Source organism: Lycorma delicatula, chromosome 10 (assembly GCF_047948215.1).
Source record: "Lycorma delicatula isolate Av1 chromosome 10, ASM4794821v1, whole genome shotgun sequence".
In the NCBI taxonomy this organism is placed as follows: domain Eukaryota; kingdom Metazoa; phylum Arthropoda; class Insecta; order Hemiptera; family Fulgoridae; genus Lycorma; species Lycorma delicatula.
The window spans coordinates 1,446,123-1,464,819 of NC_134464.1; the positions used below are offsets into that span (position 1 = coordinate 1,446,123).

At 25.5% G+C, this 18,697-nt stretch overlaps 1 protein-coding gene across 9 annotated transcripts in view; it reads right to left on the reverse strand.

Moving 5' to 3' along the window:
- Window positions 1-10,911: 10,911 nt before the first annotated feature.
- The window catches only part of LOC142331351 (protein FAM13A), a 270,033-nt gene continuing 262,247 nt past the window's right edge, over window positions 10,912-18,697 (reverse strand). For all 9 annotated transcript variants that reach the window (XM_075377189.1, XM_075377194.1, XM_075377198.1 and 6 more), the window contains one exon: window positions 10,912-17,497. In XM_075377189.1, coding sequence (XP_075233304.1) covers window positions 17,290-17,497 — 208 coding nt within the window. In that variant the 3' untranslated portion in view covers window positions 10,912-17,289. The remainder of the gene's footprint in view (window positions 17,498-18,697) is intronic.

Below are 18,697 nucleotides of genomic sequence, written 5' to 3' on the forward strand. Positions count from 1 at the left end.
AGGCTAAGACACTACCCTCCACCGCTGAGATCAGCTAATTCATTTCCAACCCAATAATTTTACAACTAGAATGACTCAGACAGAAGAACAGTTAAAATGTCGACAGCTAAAGATAGTCGATAAACCGGTTCCCATAGATCACCAAAACTTGGGTACAGATCGCTGCAAGTTGTTGACATTTTTTAATAGCTGATGACCACAGCAGTTGATGCCACTGACAAAAAAATATAAATTTAATACCAACTCGATGAAATAAAAAATTTTACATTTCAACAGGGTGTATATATATACTATATAAATAAATTTATAAAAGAAACCGTACAATTTTCTTAACTTTTGCTTATAATGTAAATACCTTTTCTATTTTTAAAAAAAATTAAAGTAAAGAATTTTTTATTACTTTAATAGCATTTTTAAAATTACGATAACTTAATTGCATAAGGATTTTTTTTAAACATTATTTCATATAACTGACAAGATTACTGATAATTTAAAAAAAAATCAAATAAAAGAAATATTAACAGCTTAAAAATAAAGAAACATAAAATTAAGAATATCTCACTACAAAAAAAATAAAGAAATGAAAACATCTAAGATTTAATTAAATTGTATTAACTACCAAGGCCGTTAACGATTATTGATATTGAAAGTTTGGGTTGACTTGTAAATTTTTCAGACACTAGTGAAGAATTGGAAATGAACCCTGGACTTCAATGAATCACACAAACATGCTATCGAGGTAATTACAAAACATTTTAAATCGACTAAAATTAAACGAAATACTCTATAAGAAAGGAAAAAAAAACAGAACATAAATATTTTTTTTTGTAATAAGATTAAAGTTTATTAGTTGTATAAACTTAATTTAAAAATAAAATCTTTACATCAACATAAGTTATTAAAAATTAACTGGTGTAATAGCAAATCGTCAACCAAAATTACAAGAAAATAAACATAAATATATATTTTATCTTTGAAACGATATGTTGACGTCCATTTTTCAAATCTTAAATGTTTATTACTAAAAAATAAATAAAATTTACTGGCTTATCAGAAAATTTTGTTGAATAAGTATTAGAAATAACATAAAATTTATAATCATGAGCTAAAAATGGAACTTGTTTACATAATAAATATAAATACCAAATGTGGTATTCAGGAACTTTATGTGAAATGAAAGTAGTTCTTGCACTCGCTTATAAATATTTTAAATCCTAAAATTTTGAGTATGATTCTTAATTAAAAAAAAAATTTACCTATTAAAATTCAAGTTCCTTTATGGTTCTTTATTCATATATTCATTTATTTTGCTCAATTGACTGGTTTGATGGAATTCTCCATTATTTTTTATTCTGCGATTCATTTTAACTCACTGTACTCTAATTTATATTTTTATCTAAAATTTTCTGTACTTCAATATTTCTCTTTTTCAATATTTATTTCAATTCAGATAACATAGCATATCATCTATCAACCAGTCAATTTGTCTACCAGGGATGATCTGTCCTCTTTCTACTCACTTTATGCTTCAAAAATAAAGGTAAAAAAAATTTAATTCTCTTGAAGATAAAGTAGAAATTAAAAGTAAATTGTATTTGTTACCTTAAAGTAAGTATTTGTTTACCTTATCTAATAAAGTATGAGAAAAAATAAATGAAATTAAGATATTTTTAAAAAGAATATTTTATTCTATATGAATCTGACTTTTAAGAAATCAAAAATTTATAAAGTTTAGTCAATATCGAACAGACAACAGCTGGAACATAGCCGCTAAATTACTCCATTGGTTTGACGTCAGTTTCCAAATTCTAATTCATATCACAGGCAGCAACAGAATCTTTTCTTGGTAGGTATAATGTTCCTAAATTCTAAAAAAAAACAAGCATTAATTCTCATGTACAGTTATATTACGTATGTCAGTTAAAATTGAATTTATATTGAAAGTTTAGATTGTTTTTAAATGAAAACACAGTCTGTTTTAAATAAAATAAGATTCTTCAGTCAACCAACTCTTGAAAACAACCTCTTTGGGTTTTTCATGGGATCAGAAATTAAAAAAATATAGAATTTATTACATAAGTACACGTTTTTTGTATTACCTGAAAAAAATCACCTGGCAATCTGAACACAAACATTATAATAAACTCATATGAAGTTTATTTTTATGTCTATAGAATGTGTTTGATATTCAGATATATGAATAAAAATGTATTGTATTTATGTATTGTAATATGTTCAGTAAGTAGAGTTTATTTAATTATAGGAAACGATTCTACTTTAAAAGAAATAAATGTACTTTATTAACAGGCATCCTACTTACATCAAAGCCCATTCTTACAACTCCTAAATTATAATTCTCTGAAAGTTAATTATTTTTATTGGAAAATAATAAATGATTCCCTCTTAATAAATAATTTTTACAATTCTTTATGCATCTAAAATCTCATGACCTGATATACCACAGCCTCATTTACTTCAATTTCAACCAGCTTATAACACACATCATTAGACCACATATTGTTAATTCAGTGCAGTTCATTATTCCATTGTGTTAAGATTAGATTCATTAAAAGAAAGAAAAGGACAACCATTTTAAATCTGAAAAATGTACTTGAAAAATGTTTATCACAATGGTTTTTGTAGAATAAATACAACGGTAATAAAATTTATTTTATGTTGGCATTTATTAACACCTATGGCATAGAATTTAAAATTTACTTTAAAAAATACAACATATTAAAGAAAGAATACATCAAAAAGGAAATGATTTCAAGAGACAATATAATTACATTAAACAAATGTAATTTTCATTCAGTATAATTTTAATGCAAATTGAAGAAGTTTGCCGATCAGAGGAAATTTTTTCTTAAATGAAATTAGAATTTCTGAAACTTCCTTACCTAGTCTATTCTGAAATAAACAATCGATATACAATTATTTTATTAAAAATTTTAGAATTAATTTTTGAATTTCATTGCTACATTTTAATAACATGCAGTATGTTATTAATGTTTCACTCTTGAAATTAATCGTATAATTTTTTTTTCGCTGAATTATTGACCTTTTTAAGGATTGAATAAGTAGTAATATATCATACATACAGTTAATATTAATTTAATTTTTTATTAGAATTTATTATCAGGTATCAGCCTGTTGTATAAACAAATAATGAAGCAGTTTTCAATATAGCAAGCAATAGGATTGGTCAATTACATAAACGATAGATTAGGCGAATCCATGGGAACAAGTAAGAGAAATAGATTTCTTTGAAAAAAAGTCCAAGAAAATTAAACAGAAAATAAAATGATGGGAATTACAAGCTGGATCTTAAAAATATACATTTTTATTAAGATATGTTTTTATTACTACTTGGAACTAGATAAAAAGCAAGTATAATACTTCCATGCAAAAACTTATAAATAAAGAAGAAATATCCTGTCATCTTTTTTATATTAGTTCTTATAATAGAAATTTTATGACACCAAAAAATTAATCTATCATTGATAAGACATAGTAACATGCTTTTTAATATATTTCACTGTTGGAAAAACATTGAAATATTATTAAAAAAACAAAGAAACATTTAAGTTTAAAACCACACAATCAAATACCATTTTTGTAATCAGTTTTAGCAAAAATGATGTATTATTTGTAATACATATATAAAATTTAATATTTTCATTTTTAATAATACTTAAGATAGTAACTGTTGTTTAGAGTATTTGAAAGTCACCGTGTGCTTAACTTTATAGACTGATAAATCTTTACGGATTAAGTATTTTTATTACAGATTTGAAATTAGCATAAATTATAAAAAATTATGGAAATAATCTCATTGTACCAATATACATGCTTGGACACAATTCGGTTTATTCATAATACATTTGGAATGCTTCATAATTAAAGATTAATTTGATCTTGCTGGATTGTTTTCAACAACTTTTGATTTGCAATTCCCTATAGAAAGTGATCTGGTACGTCAAATCTGTTGATCAAAGGACCTAAGAGACCTATAAATGATGCAGTCTTTAATGATTATGCAAGCAACTCCTGTTAGTTTTGGTGATATGACACAATTTTGTTTGAGCCAAACATAATAATTTTTATTTATACGAGTCAATCGATGAAATCAATTACAGAAAAATGATTACTATTTACAGCTTCATCAAAGAAATCCGTATTATGATTTCTATAAAATTCAACTGATACAACTACTTATAATGGATTAGAAATCTTACAGAAATTTATTGAAATACATCTCAGTAAGAGAGTAAGACTACCATATTCTAGGAATTAATAGTTTAGTTCAATGTATCTAAATTTCTTCGATAAATAATGTGGCATCAAAATATCACTGAAATGTTATATAGAGAAAAAAATCAATTTTGTGAAGATTTAAAAAATTTTAAACTATTTCTTAGTTCTTAGTAACAGAATACTTTCCAAACATACTTCAGCATAATGCTTAAGCTTAAAAGTACATGAAAATATTACCACTTTAAGTGGCAATGTTGTCTAACCTATAATTCTATATTATAATTGTGTACTACGCATTAAATTAATTTAAATAATAATAATAAATGTTCCATTAAATAAATTGATTTTAAATAGTTCTAGAAAAACATTCATGCTTTTAATCATCCATTTCTTTACCATTAAAGATTAAAATTAATTATCCATTTTCATATTTATTATGCAATGAATACAATGTTAATAGACATGTATCAATGTAACTGAGAAGTTATATTTAGCAAAGACATATCTGCATACACCAGCACAAAAGATGGACATGTATCAATGTAACTGAGAAGTTATATTTAGCAAAGACATATCTGCATACACCAGCACAAAAGATGGAAGTCTTTTTCTTGTTTATTTTGACATAATACATAATTGAATTCAGCTTTTTTTATACTATCTGTTACTAAAAGATAGAAGCCCTAGCAGTGTTTATTTCTTTAAAACAAGATAATTGAATATCCACGTAGCAAGGTTTCACATTGATTGGATGTCCTCATCCATCTTTAGTGTATAATCAAGAGTCAAAAAAAATAATCACAAAAGATGGTCATCAACATTACCTTTTGTACTTCTTTAGATTATATCAGAAATTCATTTCCAAAAGATAGAGTAGTGCAAAAATTTAAATAGTTTCTTTCAGAAAAATTATTATATGACGTAGAAGTAAATTTGGTAACAGAAAATTCTGTTTTATGTAAAGCAAACAGGCCCGAATAGTTCTATCTACAACAGTGTCTAATTTCTACCTTCTTTTTTCAAAAGTAAGAATCTGGGCTTCCATTATTTCTGCATAAAAACAGTTTAATTAAAAAATTAAAACTCAAATAATAAATCATACACTCCTGATAATAAATGTGTTACATATTTTAAAATCACAGATACCTTGCCAGTGATTATTTGAAAATAATTAATTGTTCTCACATATATAACTAGCACTATTTGCAGATAAATTATTCATCCAATCTTACTATTCTTCAACATGCACAATCAGTGATCGTTTGATTAAATCGGTAGTAACTAATTATGCAGATTAATAGTAATTTTTATTTTAATAATCTTTCATTAATCAATCTTTTCTCCATGAAACTTATATTACTGCGATACAAATCTTCACAAACAAGGATTTAATTTATCAACGTACTAGGTATAATACTCAGTATCAGTTAAATTACCTATTATATGGATAATTTGCTTACCAGCTAAGAGATATCTAATTTCTGGTGTATATTACTTTTGTCATTTACACTTTTTTACTTATTTTTGACTGCCTCAATCATTTGTCATTATCCTTCTGAAAGGGAGAAAATATATATTTATCTTAACTGATAACAAAACAGGTTTATGATTTACATTATATATATATATATATTGCATGTGTGTGTGTATGTGTATATATAAATGCAGTTGCATAAGATTAAAAAGAAAGAAGATTATATTAACAAGAAAAAAAAATTACATTTACATTTAAAAAAACCCAAGATTTTTACTTTAAAGAATTCCTAATTCTTTATTGTATAATAAGAATGTTAGAAAAATATAAACATTGATTTCCCAGTTAAAAACTTAATAAATTTTTTTCTTTAAATATGAGAATACTTTACTATTAAATATTAAAACCTTTAATTATTATATTTAATTTATACTTTCCATTCTTTATTCTTTTATTATAATTATTAAAGTTCAATATAATATAATCTTTTATGATTTAAAAGATTAGTAACTTAACTTATGTTTATGGAAGAGATTGAAAAGTGTCAATTCTGCTCAAAACATTATGATCTGGTTTCCTTAAATTCCACTAATTTGGGATTTACTTAAAACAGCTTTCTACTAGAATTTTACTTAAAATGAAAACATTTCCTGAAAAACATCCAAACATAAACAATTATTACACGAAGCATACATCAGTGACTTCTTATAAATAATACGTCACTTATCAGTGACGTCATATAAATAATGAGCATAAACATCAAATTTACCGAAATAAACTTTATTTATAATAAATGCATTATAACAATTCTGTAATATGTTAGTGAATGTACAGATATTTTTCAAGAGCTTAATCTCAATGGCTAATCTGTTATAAGACAGAAAGTTGTCAATATATGACAAAACTTATTAATGAAATACGCAAGAATTACTATATCGAATGCATATTAAACATGTTAGTATTTCTATTTCTCTTGAAGTCACGCTTCCATTATCCAGACTTTTAGTAATATTTTGAGATTAACTGGTCTGCAGAAGTGAATATTCATTTTAAAAAAACAATCAAGTTTATAATAATGCAATTCAATCCAAAAAGTAAATTCAAAAAGAAACAAAAAATCTGAATAATGCAATAAACACTGATTTTTATAACCGTTTAGACTTCGTATGAGCCCCCCCCGAACTATACTGAACATAACATGATAATGCAATTCTCTAAGTTGATGACACTATAACTTCATATAGATTATAACACCAAATTTAATAAGTCTCATCCTTTGCTTCTCTAATTCCCTATTGAGAACCCTAAAAAAATTGTATTAAAGAAAACTATTAAAATAGAAATGAAAGTCTGAAACAAAAGATGAAAGCTAAAATACTGCTTTATACAAATGTAATTTTATTTTCTGACAATAAAAAATTTCTAAAAAAAAATTCTTTTTTAATATCGATACCTTGATAATTATATTAAATTGGACAATATTAATTGCATATGTGTTTAAAAATAAATAAAACTTCACCGATATTTTATACACTGAATAATACAAATATAAAAAATTCTTTATATAAATAAATATAAAATATTTATAATAATTAATTATTTCAAGAACTACTTTTTGCAACGCTTAATAATTATAAAATAATAAAAATTATGTTACCTCCTTTATATTGCTACCGCTTACCTGAATTTGTTGTTTATCTAAAATACTATTATGACTTTTGAACCATTAGAGGCTTATCATTTGACCTTTCAATAGATTCTTAGCCCTGCGGAGGATGGCTGAGGTGGTCTGATGGTGTTATAGATGTATAGACAGAATAGCAGCCCAGGTGGCTAGAGGCTCGCCTAGGTGCTTACTTCGCCAAGATAGACATTTTAGCATTGTGCTGCAGTTAGCTGAGATATTCACTGTTAGGATGAAACAGATGTGTATGAAGACTCTGTTATGGAGCTGCAGTGTGAGAGAGTGTAGGCATTGACCTCGCTCCCAAAAACAAACCAGAGCAGACAGAGTATATTTTCATTTTAGAGACTTATTAAATTTGTGAATCTGTTTCTTGATTATTAAGTAAATCAACAGGACTTGAAGTAAATCAAGAGTAAATTGAATTGTATGACAAAATTATCATTGCAATCAACACTTGTTTTGTTGGTATGTGGATAGTATCTTGGTGTTTAAAGACGCAAGCAAGTAATGATCTGAATGCGTAGTCTAATTGAAGTTAAAGTTTTGCGTGAAACTTTCAGTATTAGATGAAGGGGCAGGGATCATGTTTCCATGAATCGGTTAATTTCATAGTTGAGGGTTGTAAGTTACGCTAAATGGTCGTGGTTGGAAAAAGCCATATGAAGGCGATAAGTTGTGTAAATACACTGATGGGAATGTCTGCCAAGGCAATTGCATCGGCAGCATCCTGAGAGGCCGAACTGATGACTGTGTTAGGTTATCAAATTTAGAGGGTTTAAAAAATGACTTCCAGTAAAGCCCAGAGGTAAATCCAGTAGTCACACCAAACCCTCTGTTCCTAGCCCTAACAGAGGGGATGGTGTGGAGACTGGGATCGTCACAAGGCAGGGTGTCTTCCCCTACGGTCAGGATTTAAAAATGATACAGCGTAAATTTATAATAGTAGAGAAAAAGTTACATAGCTCCAGTGAAGAAATTCTACATCTACGAAAATAAATATTAATATCAAAATAAATTAGTGGGCTCGCCCAATATTTTTACTGGAGTAGTCACGGGAAGTCTGCAGTAACCAGGTACAACTCAAGCACAAGCATGCCATACAATAAAAACAAAGAAATTCAATTAATTTATAAGTTAGCTGGTAATGAATTACATAACTTAATTTAATATTGATCCAGGCAAGTTTAAACAGTTCTGCAGATGTCACTGCATACACTATTTGACACAACGAAATTCATATTTGTGCAGGAGTGCAACACTGCAGTTTTGTTTGGCTATAGGGTTGGATATAACACAACAGTACAGCCTGGGCTTAGTCAAACTGATTGTGAGATGCTTTTCAAACCATTTTAAACAAAAAAATGTTTTCAATTTAAAATAGGTTACTATATTTTGTTTTTATTAGTAATAACACATTACAAATTACATAATGCTTATAACTGCAAGCCTATTTTAAACATATAACCCATACTTTTATGAATCATGCATCTCTCTTTGTCAGATATCATTACTTAAACCAAAACAACTGATATAAGAAATTTATATTTAGTTGTATATACTTTTTTTTAGTATGCTATATTTTTATCATGCTTGTGTTTTAAAGCACACTGACTAGGAAACAACTGATCTTATTACAAAATAAAAGGGCAAAATACAAAATATTTAGACAATTTCAAAAGCATATTTTAATTTTTGTCACTGGTTTTAAAAAAGTTAGTCAAAAAAGTTAAATTAAAATTTTATCTGCACAATCGTATCATTTTTTTTAACCACTTTAAATAAAAAATGTTCTAAAAATTTTTTTATAATTTTATTTAACTCATTCACAGACTTTTATGAGTGCAACTTGAGCACTTTCTCCATTCATTAATTTTGATTTAAGTCTGAGCTAGCAATTTTAATTTAATACAAAAAGTGTTTTAACAGTTTAAATGAATACTCAACAGATGCCAGCACAATTAATTTGATTTTATTTATGACTAATAAGAGTCTTTACACTTTTTAGGGATGGTTTTACACTGTTTATTATCTTTTGTTCTTCTTAGTGTTTTATTATGTATTTTTATTTTTTAAATTATAATAATTTATAACATTACTTTTAAGCAACATTAAAATTAAAAATTATAAGGTCCCGCTTTAGATTCTATCATGTTTTCACAGGTAGCACTCAAAATTAAATTTAATTTTAATTGACTAAGTCAGTAGTAGATTCAATTTCTTTGATAGTTAATTTTTTTCCATTGTATTTAAACGTTTATCTAACACATATATTTTTAACAATTTAGCAATGATTATAATTACCTGTAATTATGTACTGCTTTCATATGAAGAAACTAAAAAGTTTGACTTTTTAGTTGAAAAATACTTTTTTGTAAATTTATTTGTAAATTATAATCTAAAATATGAAATCATTTTTTTTTAAATTCACATAAACCACTCATCAGCAAATGATTTCTTTTAAAATATATTTATTTTAATTTTTCAAATTTCTGTTTGTTTTCAACAGAATTCAAGAACTGGTGAGCTCTTGTTATTTATGATCCAGTTATCACAAAATTGAAAAGATGTAAAATGTTATGATAAATTAAAAAATAAGTAAAAAAAAGGAAACAAAATGTTAGCAGACACAATACAGGAATCAGTAGTTTTTGGTACAATTTTAAGCATATTATGATTTAAATTTAAAAATTATTCAGTTAATGAATTTAGTACTAATAAACAAAATTAATAAAATTATTAATCATAATCAGATTAACATGAGAAAGCGGTTTTGTTGATAAGGAATTATACAATTCATTCAGTATTTACAATCACAAATTTTTAATTATTTTGATAATTTTTCATAGAAAAAGAGTAAATGGAAACAAAATTACATAAAACAGTCTGTTATCAAACTAATGCACAGTTATAATAAAAAACATCATTGGGAATTTTCTAAAAATCTTTTTCACTTTAGAATAATATAAACAAATATATAATTTTTTTTTCATTTTAGAGTAATCTAAACAAAACGTTCTGTTCCACCCATTTACATCACTATTTTGCAATAAACTGTGACAAAAATTTTTTTTAACTCAACATATTCAAAAAGATTAACTTCTGGAGGAAATAAATATTCAGAGATAAAAAAAATATCAAAAGAGAAATGTTAATATTTATACCAAATCTATGTAACGAGATTGGTATCTACAAATCTACTTTTTGTTAGTCTAAGGTTAAATTCTTAATTTTTATGTTAGCATTTATTTATTTGAAAAGATTATTCTACACCTATGTTAAAACATGTTTTAATAATAATTATTGGGTAAACAGCGATCTGTAGGGATAAATATATCCTTACATCTTTTAAATAAATCTGCAACTCCAATAGTGTAAGCCACTGTGTATCATGTTTTGTAGTTTTATACTTTTAATATTAAATATTTGATAAAACTTTTGGTCCGAAAGGCTGCAATATTTTTTATTATATATATATAAAACACATTCAGAAAACTGGTAGCAAAAAATAGTAACAGTTTTTATTAAATTTTATTAATATTTATACTACACACACAAGGATATTGTATAACAAAGATATTAAGTTATCAGTAATAAAATAATAATAATAATAATAATAATAAACAATCACTGATTTAAAATAAATATTTTTATTCTAATCAAAATAAAAAAAATTAGAAAAATTAATTTCAGTCAGAACAACAATATATATGTACAAAACATTAATAAACTACTAAGACCTACATACAAATATAATATTTCTAAAAATAAAACAATCAGTCATTTAAATATTAATGTATATAATAATAATAATTTTTTTACATCAAAAGGTGATTAATTATTTTTAGTTATGTGAAAAATACACATGTACGCGCGCGCGCACACACTATACTGTATAATATTACACAATAATAAATTAATACATATATAACATTACTATTAATATATATATATGAAACATAATAAAAGTTGATTGGTTTAACCTATTCATTTCTTATAAATAAATAAACAAAATAATTATTAACAATAAGAAACAGATATTATCAAACAAAATTAATTTAAAAAAACTAAGAAGGAAAACATGAGATGGAAGAGGCAAGATGTAATTTTATAAAAATAATTATTTTACAATGACATAACTATAAACAGCAGATTCTAAAATCTTTAAAACTAATTATTAATAATAATTAATTTTTAAGATTCAGCCAAAATACTTCAAAAATATTGCAGCATTCTGTACAAAAATCTTATTTTTCTTTAATAAAAAGATACATGAAAATTATTTTTACACCGGGTACTTACTTTATATAATTAGTAATGAATAAATTCAACTCTTGAATTATCTAAAATTAAATTAAAAAATTTTCAGCCGACAACGTAGGTCTGATCTGTATTACATTAAATTACCATATCATACAGGCACAAATAAATACGTTTGTCAAGTACACAGCAGGTAATTTATATAATAACAACATTTATAGAATGGTTTGTAATGAACAATAAAAAAAAATGTTTTCATTAAATATTTTAGGCTTCAGAGCAGTACACAGTATACTGTTATTCCTGTTAATGTATGCATTAGCATTAAATAATATTCTAACAGCTTTATTGTATTAACTTTTGTGCTGGATCATCAGAGATAATCAATCAATCGTGATTATCAATTTACATCATATACCTTTGTCAAAAATGTTGCCTCGATATAAGAGTATTGTAATGAAAATGAAAAAATGGACATAAATTACTGAAAATATGCAATGAGAATAATTTTACGTAAACAACTTATTTTCTCCTCCACAAACTGGATAAGATTATAAAAAATAATATTTTAATAAAGTTGATTTTTTTTTTGGGGGGGCGGGAAGGAAGATATAAAAAAAGCACAGTCACAATTCTAGCAAGTTTTTCTTTTTACAACAGTAAATACAAACCTTTGACTGCATTATACAAGAAACCTTGAATCCATTGATAATTTGGAACAATAAATTACAATTAAAAGCAAATAAATTCATATTTATATCTAAAATTCTGATTTATATCTAAAATTTGTAAAATTAGGCAATTGTTAAAAAAAACAACAATTTATTAATCTCACACATGTTTAATCAGCTAATGCACAAATAATTACTGGAGCATATACTTCTAGGTGGGAAAGAAACAGACTCTAACTTCTGTTAGAAGTCTGAAGGAATGGTCCACTTCAGCTGGATATTTCCTCTTGCCACCCCATTCCTTGCTACAGGTTAGTTCCTCGGTTAAACCAACATCTGTTCTAAGAATGATTTCTGTTGTTTAAATCGGTCGATGCAAAATCGATGATCAGTGATATGCTGTCACCATCCAAGCAAAAAGATTTGGATCTGGACAAGAGATTGCGGACAATCCTCTGGTAGGGCCATCAACTTTCTTTGAGGTAGGGGTCCCTTGAACAGAATGGTTCCTCCATGAGTTTATCATCTTCTAGCAACATCTCTACCCTTTTTCTCATCGCTCACCTCTTCTTCCCTACTTTTTGGTTCTGCAAGTATCTGTTTAACCGATGTATGGTAAGAGCGACATTACTGATGTATCCTCAGTGTAATTAATGAAGGGGTTGTCTGCAGACTAACTCTTCTTTCAATGGTAGTAAAATAAGCCTACCGAATAGAGCCAGAGGACCTTCTCATCTTCCCTAAAATGCAAATAAAAAGATACAACTCCTATTCAGACACCTCTCTATTGCTGTTTAGACTTTGCACAGTCATTCAATTAGACTGATCAAACAGAATTTCCTAAAAAAAAAAAAAAAAAAAAAAAAAAAAAAAAAAAAAAAAAAAAAATTTAAGGTAGTGAACACCAAAGTTCACAGATTATTATTGTAATTATATGTGAAATAAACACCACAAAAAAGTATACTTTATAAATTAAATTTTCATTGCTTCTAAAATTTTTTTTACACAATCACTTGTTTTTCTAATATAGATAAAATTTACTCTAAGAAAATAATTTCACAAAAAAAAAATAAATAAATAAAATATTAATTAAAAACAATACCTGAAGGAAAATTAGTAAAAAAATTTAGTTTTTCAACTAAATATTAAGGAAGATTAAATTTTCTATGAAAGAGTAAATATAATAAACTGTTGCTCAATGTGTAATTTATTAAGCATAACAGATTTTAAAATGATTAAAATAGTTATGATTAACTATTTTCCAAATTCATGTAACTTTTTGAAACTCAGTGTCACCTGTAATTTTAATGATTTTGATGTATATTATATTTTATCATGTTGTTCAATGAACAATTCATTTGTTCACTTTCCAAGTTGATGATAACAAAAATACAACAATTTCAGCTGTCGATTACTGACCATTCTACAAATCAAATATTACTTTCAGTTATATGAACAACTTTTCTTAACTTTCCTTACTTCATAAATTTTACGTACATAGAAATAAATATAGCAGTCGTAATGAATATATACATTTTTTACTTTATTTTCTCTAGTTTTAATTCCATAAAACATTAAATATTTACTCTATAGTAGTAAAAATTAAAAATTGAATACATATTAATCCTCTTTTTATATCATATAAATATATATATATATATATATATATATTGTAACTGCTATAATTAATTATATATACAAATTTAAGTGGATATAATAAGTCTCTGCTACCATTTTTAACAATACATCATTATACAATATTAGGAAAATGACCGCGCAAAACACCATTCTACTCATAAAATACAACAGCTTCCATATTAAACACATTAACTTTTTAATTACTGCTAAACAAAAAAATATTTAACTTATACAACAATCTTTAAAGCAAACTATGATCTGAAGTAAATATGTTTACACATTCTATCATATTCATTTAAAAAATTCACTCTTTTTATATATGTATGATAAAAATGTTACTTTAAATTTTTATTCATAAAAAAGTAATTTAATACTGCTATCTTCAAAAGAAATCTTTTCAACTCGAAATACGGCAATTCATGAAATAGGACTAATAATAACAATAGCGATGATGTTTACGGTGATTTTTACATTACATTCATACTATGTTTAATTACAATAATCATGAATTCTATATTATTAATCACCTGATATTTATGAGATGCAATTTGAATGAATATTCCATATTAAAGAAATCAGCTTACATAGTTATGTGCTGTATTCACAATACCTCTTAGCGATAAATTTTAACTGCTCTATTGACTTCACAAATTATCTATTTATAAAAAAATTGTTTAAATTGTCAAAATGGTAAATGAATGCAGTATAACAAAGGGAAGTTGTAATTTAATATTTGGAGTTAGGTTTAACAGTCTGAAGTGTTAAAAATTGTTTTTAACAATCTTAGATCCCCACAGAAACCTCTGGATACAGAAATTTCTTTAATAAAATAAATATTTACAACGGTTTTCCATGTGCACCACAAAATTTCTAAAATATAAATTTCCTTGTGTAATTAATTTTACTACATTATTAAAAACCCTTGTTACAAAACATAACACGTTCATGCAAGTTAAACTGTTTTGCTCTTATTTAACTCTTTGTAGTGATTTTTTTCTCTTTGTAATTTCAATCTTTCCCAAATATTTCTAGGATCAGACAGGAGGGATTTTAATGGTATTTTTCTCATAAAATTATTTACACACTTGCAGTATTCACAATTTAACGTATTCTTTTTAAATAATAATTTTTATTAATAAAAACTTTCTAAAAACTAAACGATACTAATTAAATGAAAAAGGAACAATTTCTGATATCTACACTCATATTTACTCAATAAAATATAAAATTGATAAATAAAACTACATTATATACATAAAAATATATATACTTTATATACAATAAAGCAACAAATAATATACTATACAAAGAAAAACCATATATTGTTTGTATTTATAAAAATATTTAATAAATTCTATTCGTTAATTTTATCTTGTAAAATTATAATAGATACTAAATAATCTACACAGACATCAAACATAAATTCATACAAAATAAATTATTATAAATTAAATGAATAGCTGAATTTAATTATTGCATTTCTTAAAATGTTATAAAAATTTATGAACTAATTAATAACAACAATTATTATCGATTTCATAACAACAATAAAAAAATATCTATTGCTCAAAACAATTCATTTTCTTAAAATTAAAAAAAAAAAAATTATTAACAAACATACAAAATTACCATTAACACTTTGGAGTCAGCATGTTTAAAAAGATTTCTAAACTGTTGATATTAAACATTTTAAACTACAATATAAATATTTAAACTCACATACAAAGAAAATTTCTTGTATTTTAATAGTACAGGGGATGTTAAATATTTTGTGTATCTCCTAACTTTAATAAAGAGGTTAATATTAAATTAAATTTTAAATTGAAAAAATTTTTATATTAGTTTTTATTTATTTTTTTAAGTAAAATATTTCAATTTTATCCCAAGAAATTATAATAAAGAAGAGAAAGCAAATTAAAATTATCAATAAATAGTGTTAATATGTACTAAGTTGACAGCTGTTTTAAATATAAATGTGTGTATAAATAACTAAAAAGAAATCTTTACAAAACAGCAATCTAATTAGAATTAAAAATTTCATCTTTAAATTTTGTTATATTTTAATTACTCCAATGTTAATGATTTTTAACAATCTTATAAATACACGTAAAAAAATGAATGAATGTTTGTTTGTCTGTCTGTCTCATATCCATTCCTATACCATTCTTCTGACTGCGATGAAACTTTGGTGAGTTGTGTGCACACCTGTGAAGATGTTTGAATTAGTTTGGATCTGCTAGGTGGCGCTGGGGGTCAAGATATTTCAAAAATTGTATTTATGGTCCAATTTGGTACAAATTCAGAATATGTGTTGCGTGGAAAGATATACCTCTACAAAAAATAGACCTGCTAGATAGCGCTGGGGTCGAGATATTTCGGAGAACTCCAATTATGGTCCGATTTGGCTCATATTCAGAATATATATTAGTAACATGAAAAGAAAAATTTTTACAAAAATTATATCTACTAGGTGGCACCAGTGTCGAGATATTTATAAAACAAATAAAGAAATATACAAACAGACTTTCTTCTTCTATATATATAAATGTCAATGTTCATACATGTGTCCACTATAGACTAAAAACTACTGGACCAATTTATGCGCAGGATGAAGGGAAAGAAGATAGAGGGATAAAGGAAAGGGGGAAGTTCCATAATGTTCAGTTTTTTAATGTTTTATCAAAATTTCAATTTTGTTCATTTAATATACATATATATATACAAATCTAGCAATAGTGAAACATTGCCAGGTCTGCTAGTATAATTATAAAACAAACAGAATTTACAAATTCATAATTATAAAAGAAAAGTCGTCAAACCCTATTTTGAGTCCTAATAAAATTAACATATCCAGGAATGCGAACACATCTAGATACAGACACCAAAGTGTTACCTGATAAATTTTACAACCGTATTACAACTTATTAAGAAAAAAACATTTGCAAAACATTAAAATTATTAAGTAATTAAAATATTATTAAATTACATCAAAATAATCAACACAATAAATTATTATTAACAAACTACTGAGAAAAGATAAGACTAAAAAAGTACTTTTAAACTAAAATATAAATTCCATAATGAAAATTAAAGATAAAAAAAGAAGTAAACATAATCAATAGTCCACATATTTATATAAAGCAACTCAATTTAAATACAATATTATAAAATACAAAAAGAAACTATCTAGATACATAAGTACAAAAATTATATATATATATATATATATACATATACATGTATACATTATACAAATAAATATAAACAAAAAATGATTGCTCATGCAATAATAGTAGTAATAATGATTATTTTTTTGTAAGAAGAGCTTCAAGCAAGCGTAATTTTGCTTTAACATGTTTATAATCAGTATATATAGTCTCCATAGGTAGACGATCTTCTTTTTGTAATTTACGACCTGTTCTACTTTGAAATTCATCCTCAAATTCACGAAGTTGCCTTCGTAATCTCTTCTTTTCTTCTCTTGTAGTCTTTTGTTGTTCTGCCAGTTCTGATCTGTAAGAAAAGAAAAAAAAAACAGCTGTAAAACATGCAAAAATTAAGTCGCTGTTAATCTTTTTTTATTCTACTAATTTTTCTATAGTTATACTTAAAAAAAACTGTTAATCATAAACACATCTCGATCAAACAATTGAGTATGTGCTATTTTTATTGTTAATTTCGGTAAAGAGATTTCCCAAATATTAGCCACTTCTATTATAACTTCTAAAAGCTACCATAGGTATTACTGGACGGTTAATATAAAGCACTTACTGTATATTAACCGGCAGCATTATCCAAAATTCATTGTTATAACAGCTATTTTATGACAATATAGGATCCATAAGCATACAAAGTGCTAAACAGGGATGGGATATACAGCACGTTGTGATGCAGTAAAATGACTTTTAAAAGATATTCTTGAACAATTATTTTGGACCTCCATAAAAATAGTAGCCATCTTTGTTTAAATTTTTTAAAAAACCCTTAACATTTGAGAAGTTTAAGTATTAAAAATGAATGCAAAGAACCAAACCGAAATAAGTTTAGAAAAAGAAACTCTTTCATATTTGTACTTGTATATGCACAGATCAATTTTCTTTCATGTTTTTCAAATGAATCAAAATTTCTCATGAAATATGTTGCATTTTCTTAAAATGATGATTAATGCAGTTGTACATTTTATGCAGAAATTTTTTTTGTGTTTTCTTATTCAAGCAAACTTTTAACACGTGTAACCAGTATGATCAATCCACAGTAAATATAAAATTATACATTCAAGTTTACCCTTCAGTATCCGTGGTTCTGGCAAGCATTTTTTCCTATCACAAAGGTTACTTTTTTGTTTTAAATATATACTGTAATAAACACACACAACTATGTAGGCATATATGATGATATATTTTCCCTTTGATCATAAAATGCATACTCATTGGTTTTAAAGTTAGATTACGTATATACAGGGTGATTCAAAGAAACGGGAAACATAAAAAAATTAAATAATTGTACAAATGTTGCCATTTTATGATACATACATTTTTGTTTATTTTTTTAAAGATGACATCTTGCAGGTGACCTCCTCTTCTACGTAAACACTCACGAAGTCTCTTCGTTAAATTGTTCATGGTTTGACGTAACAACTCGACTGGAATTTCCGCAATTGCTTCTCGGATCTTTGCCTTCAGTTCTTCCGTTGTAGCAGGTCTATTGTGGAAC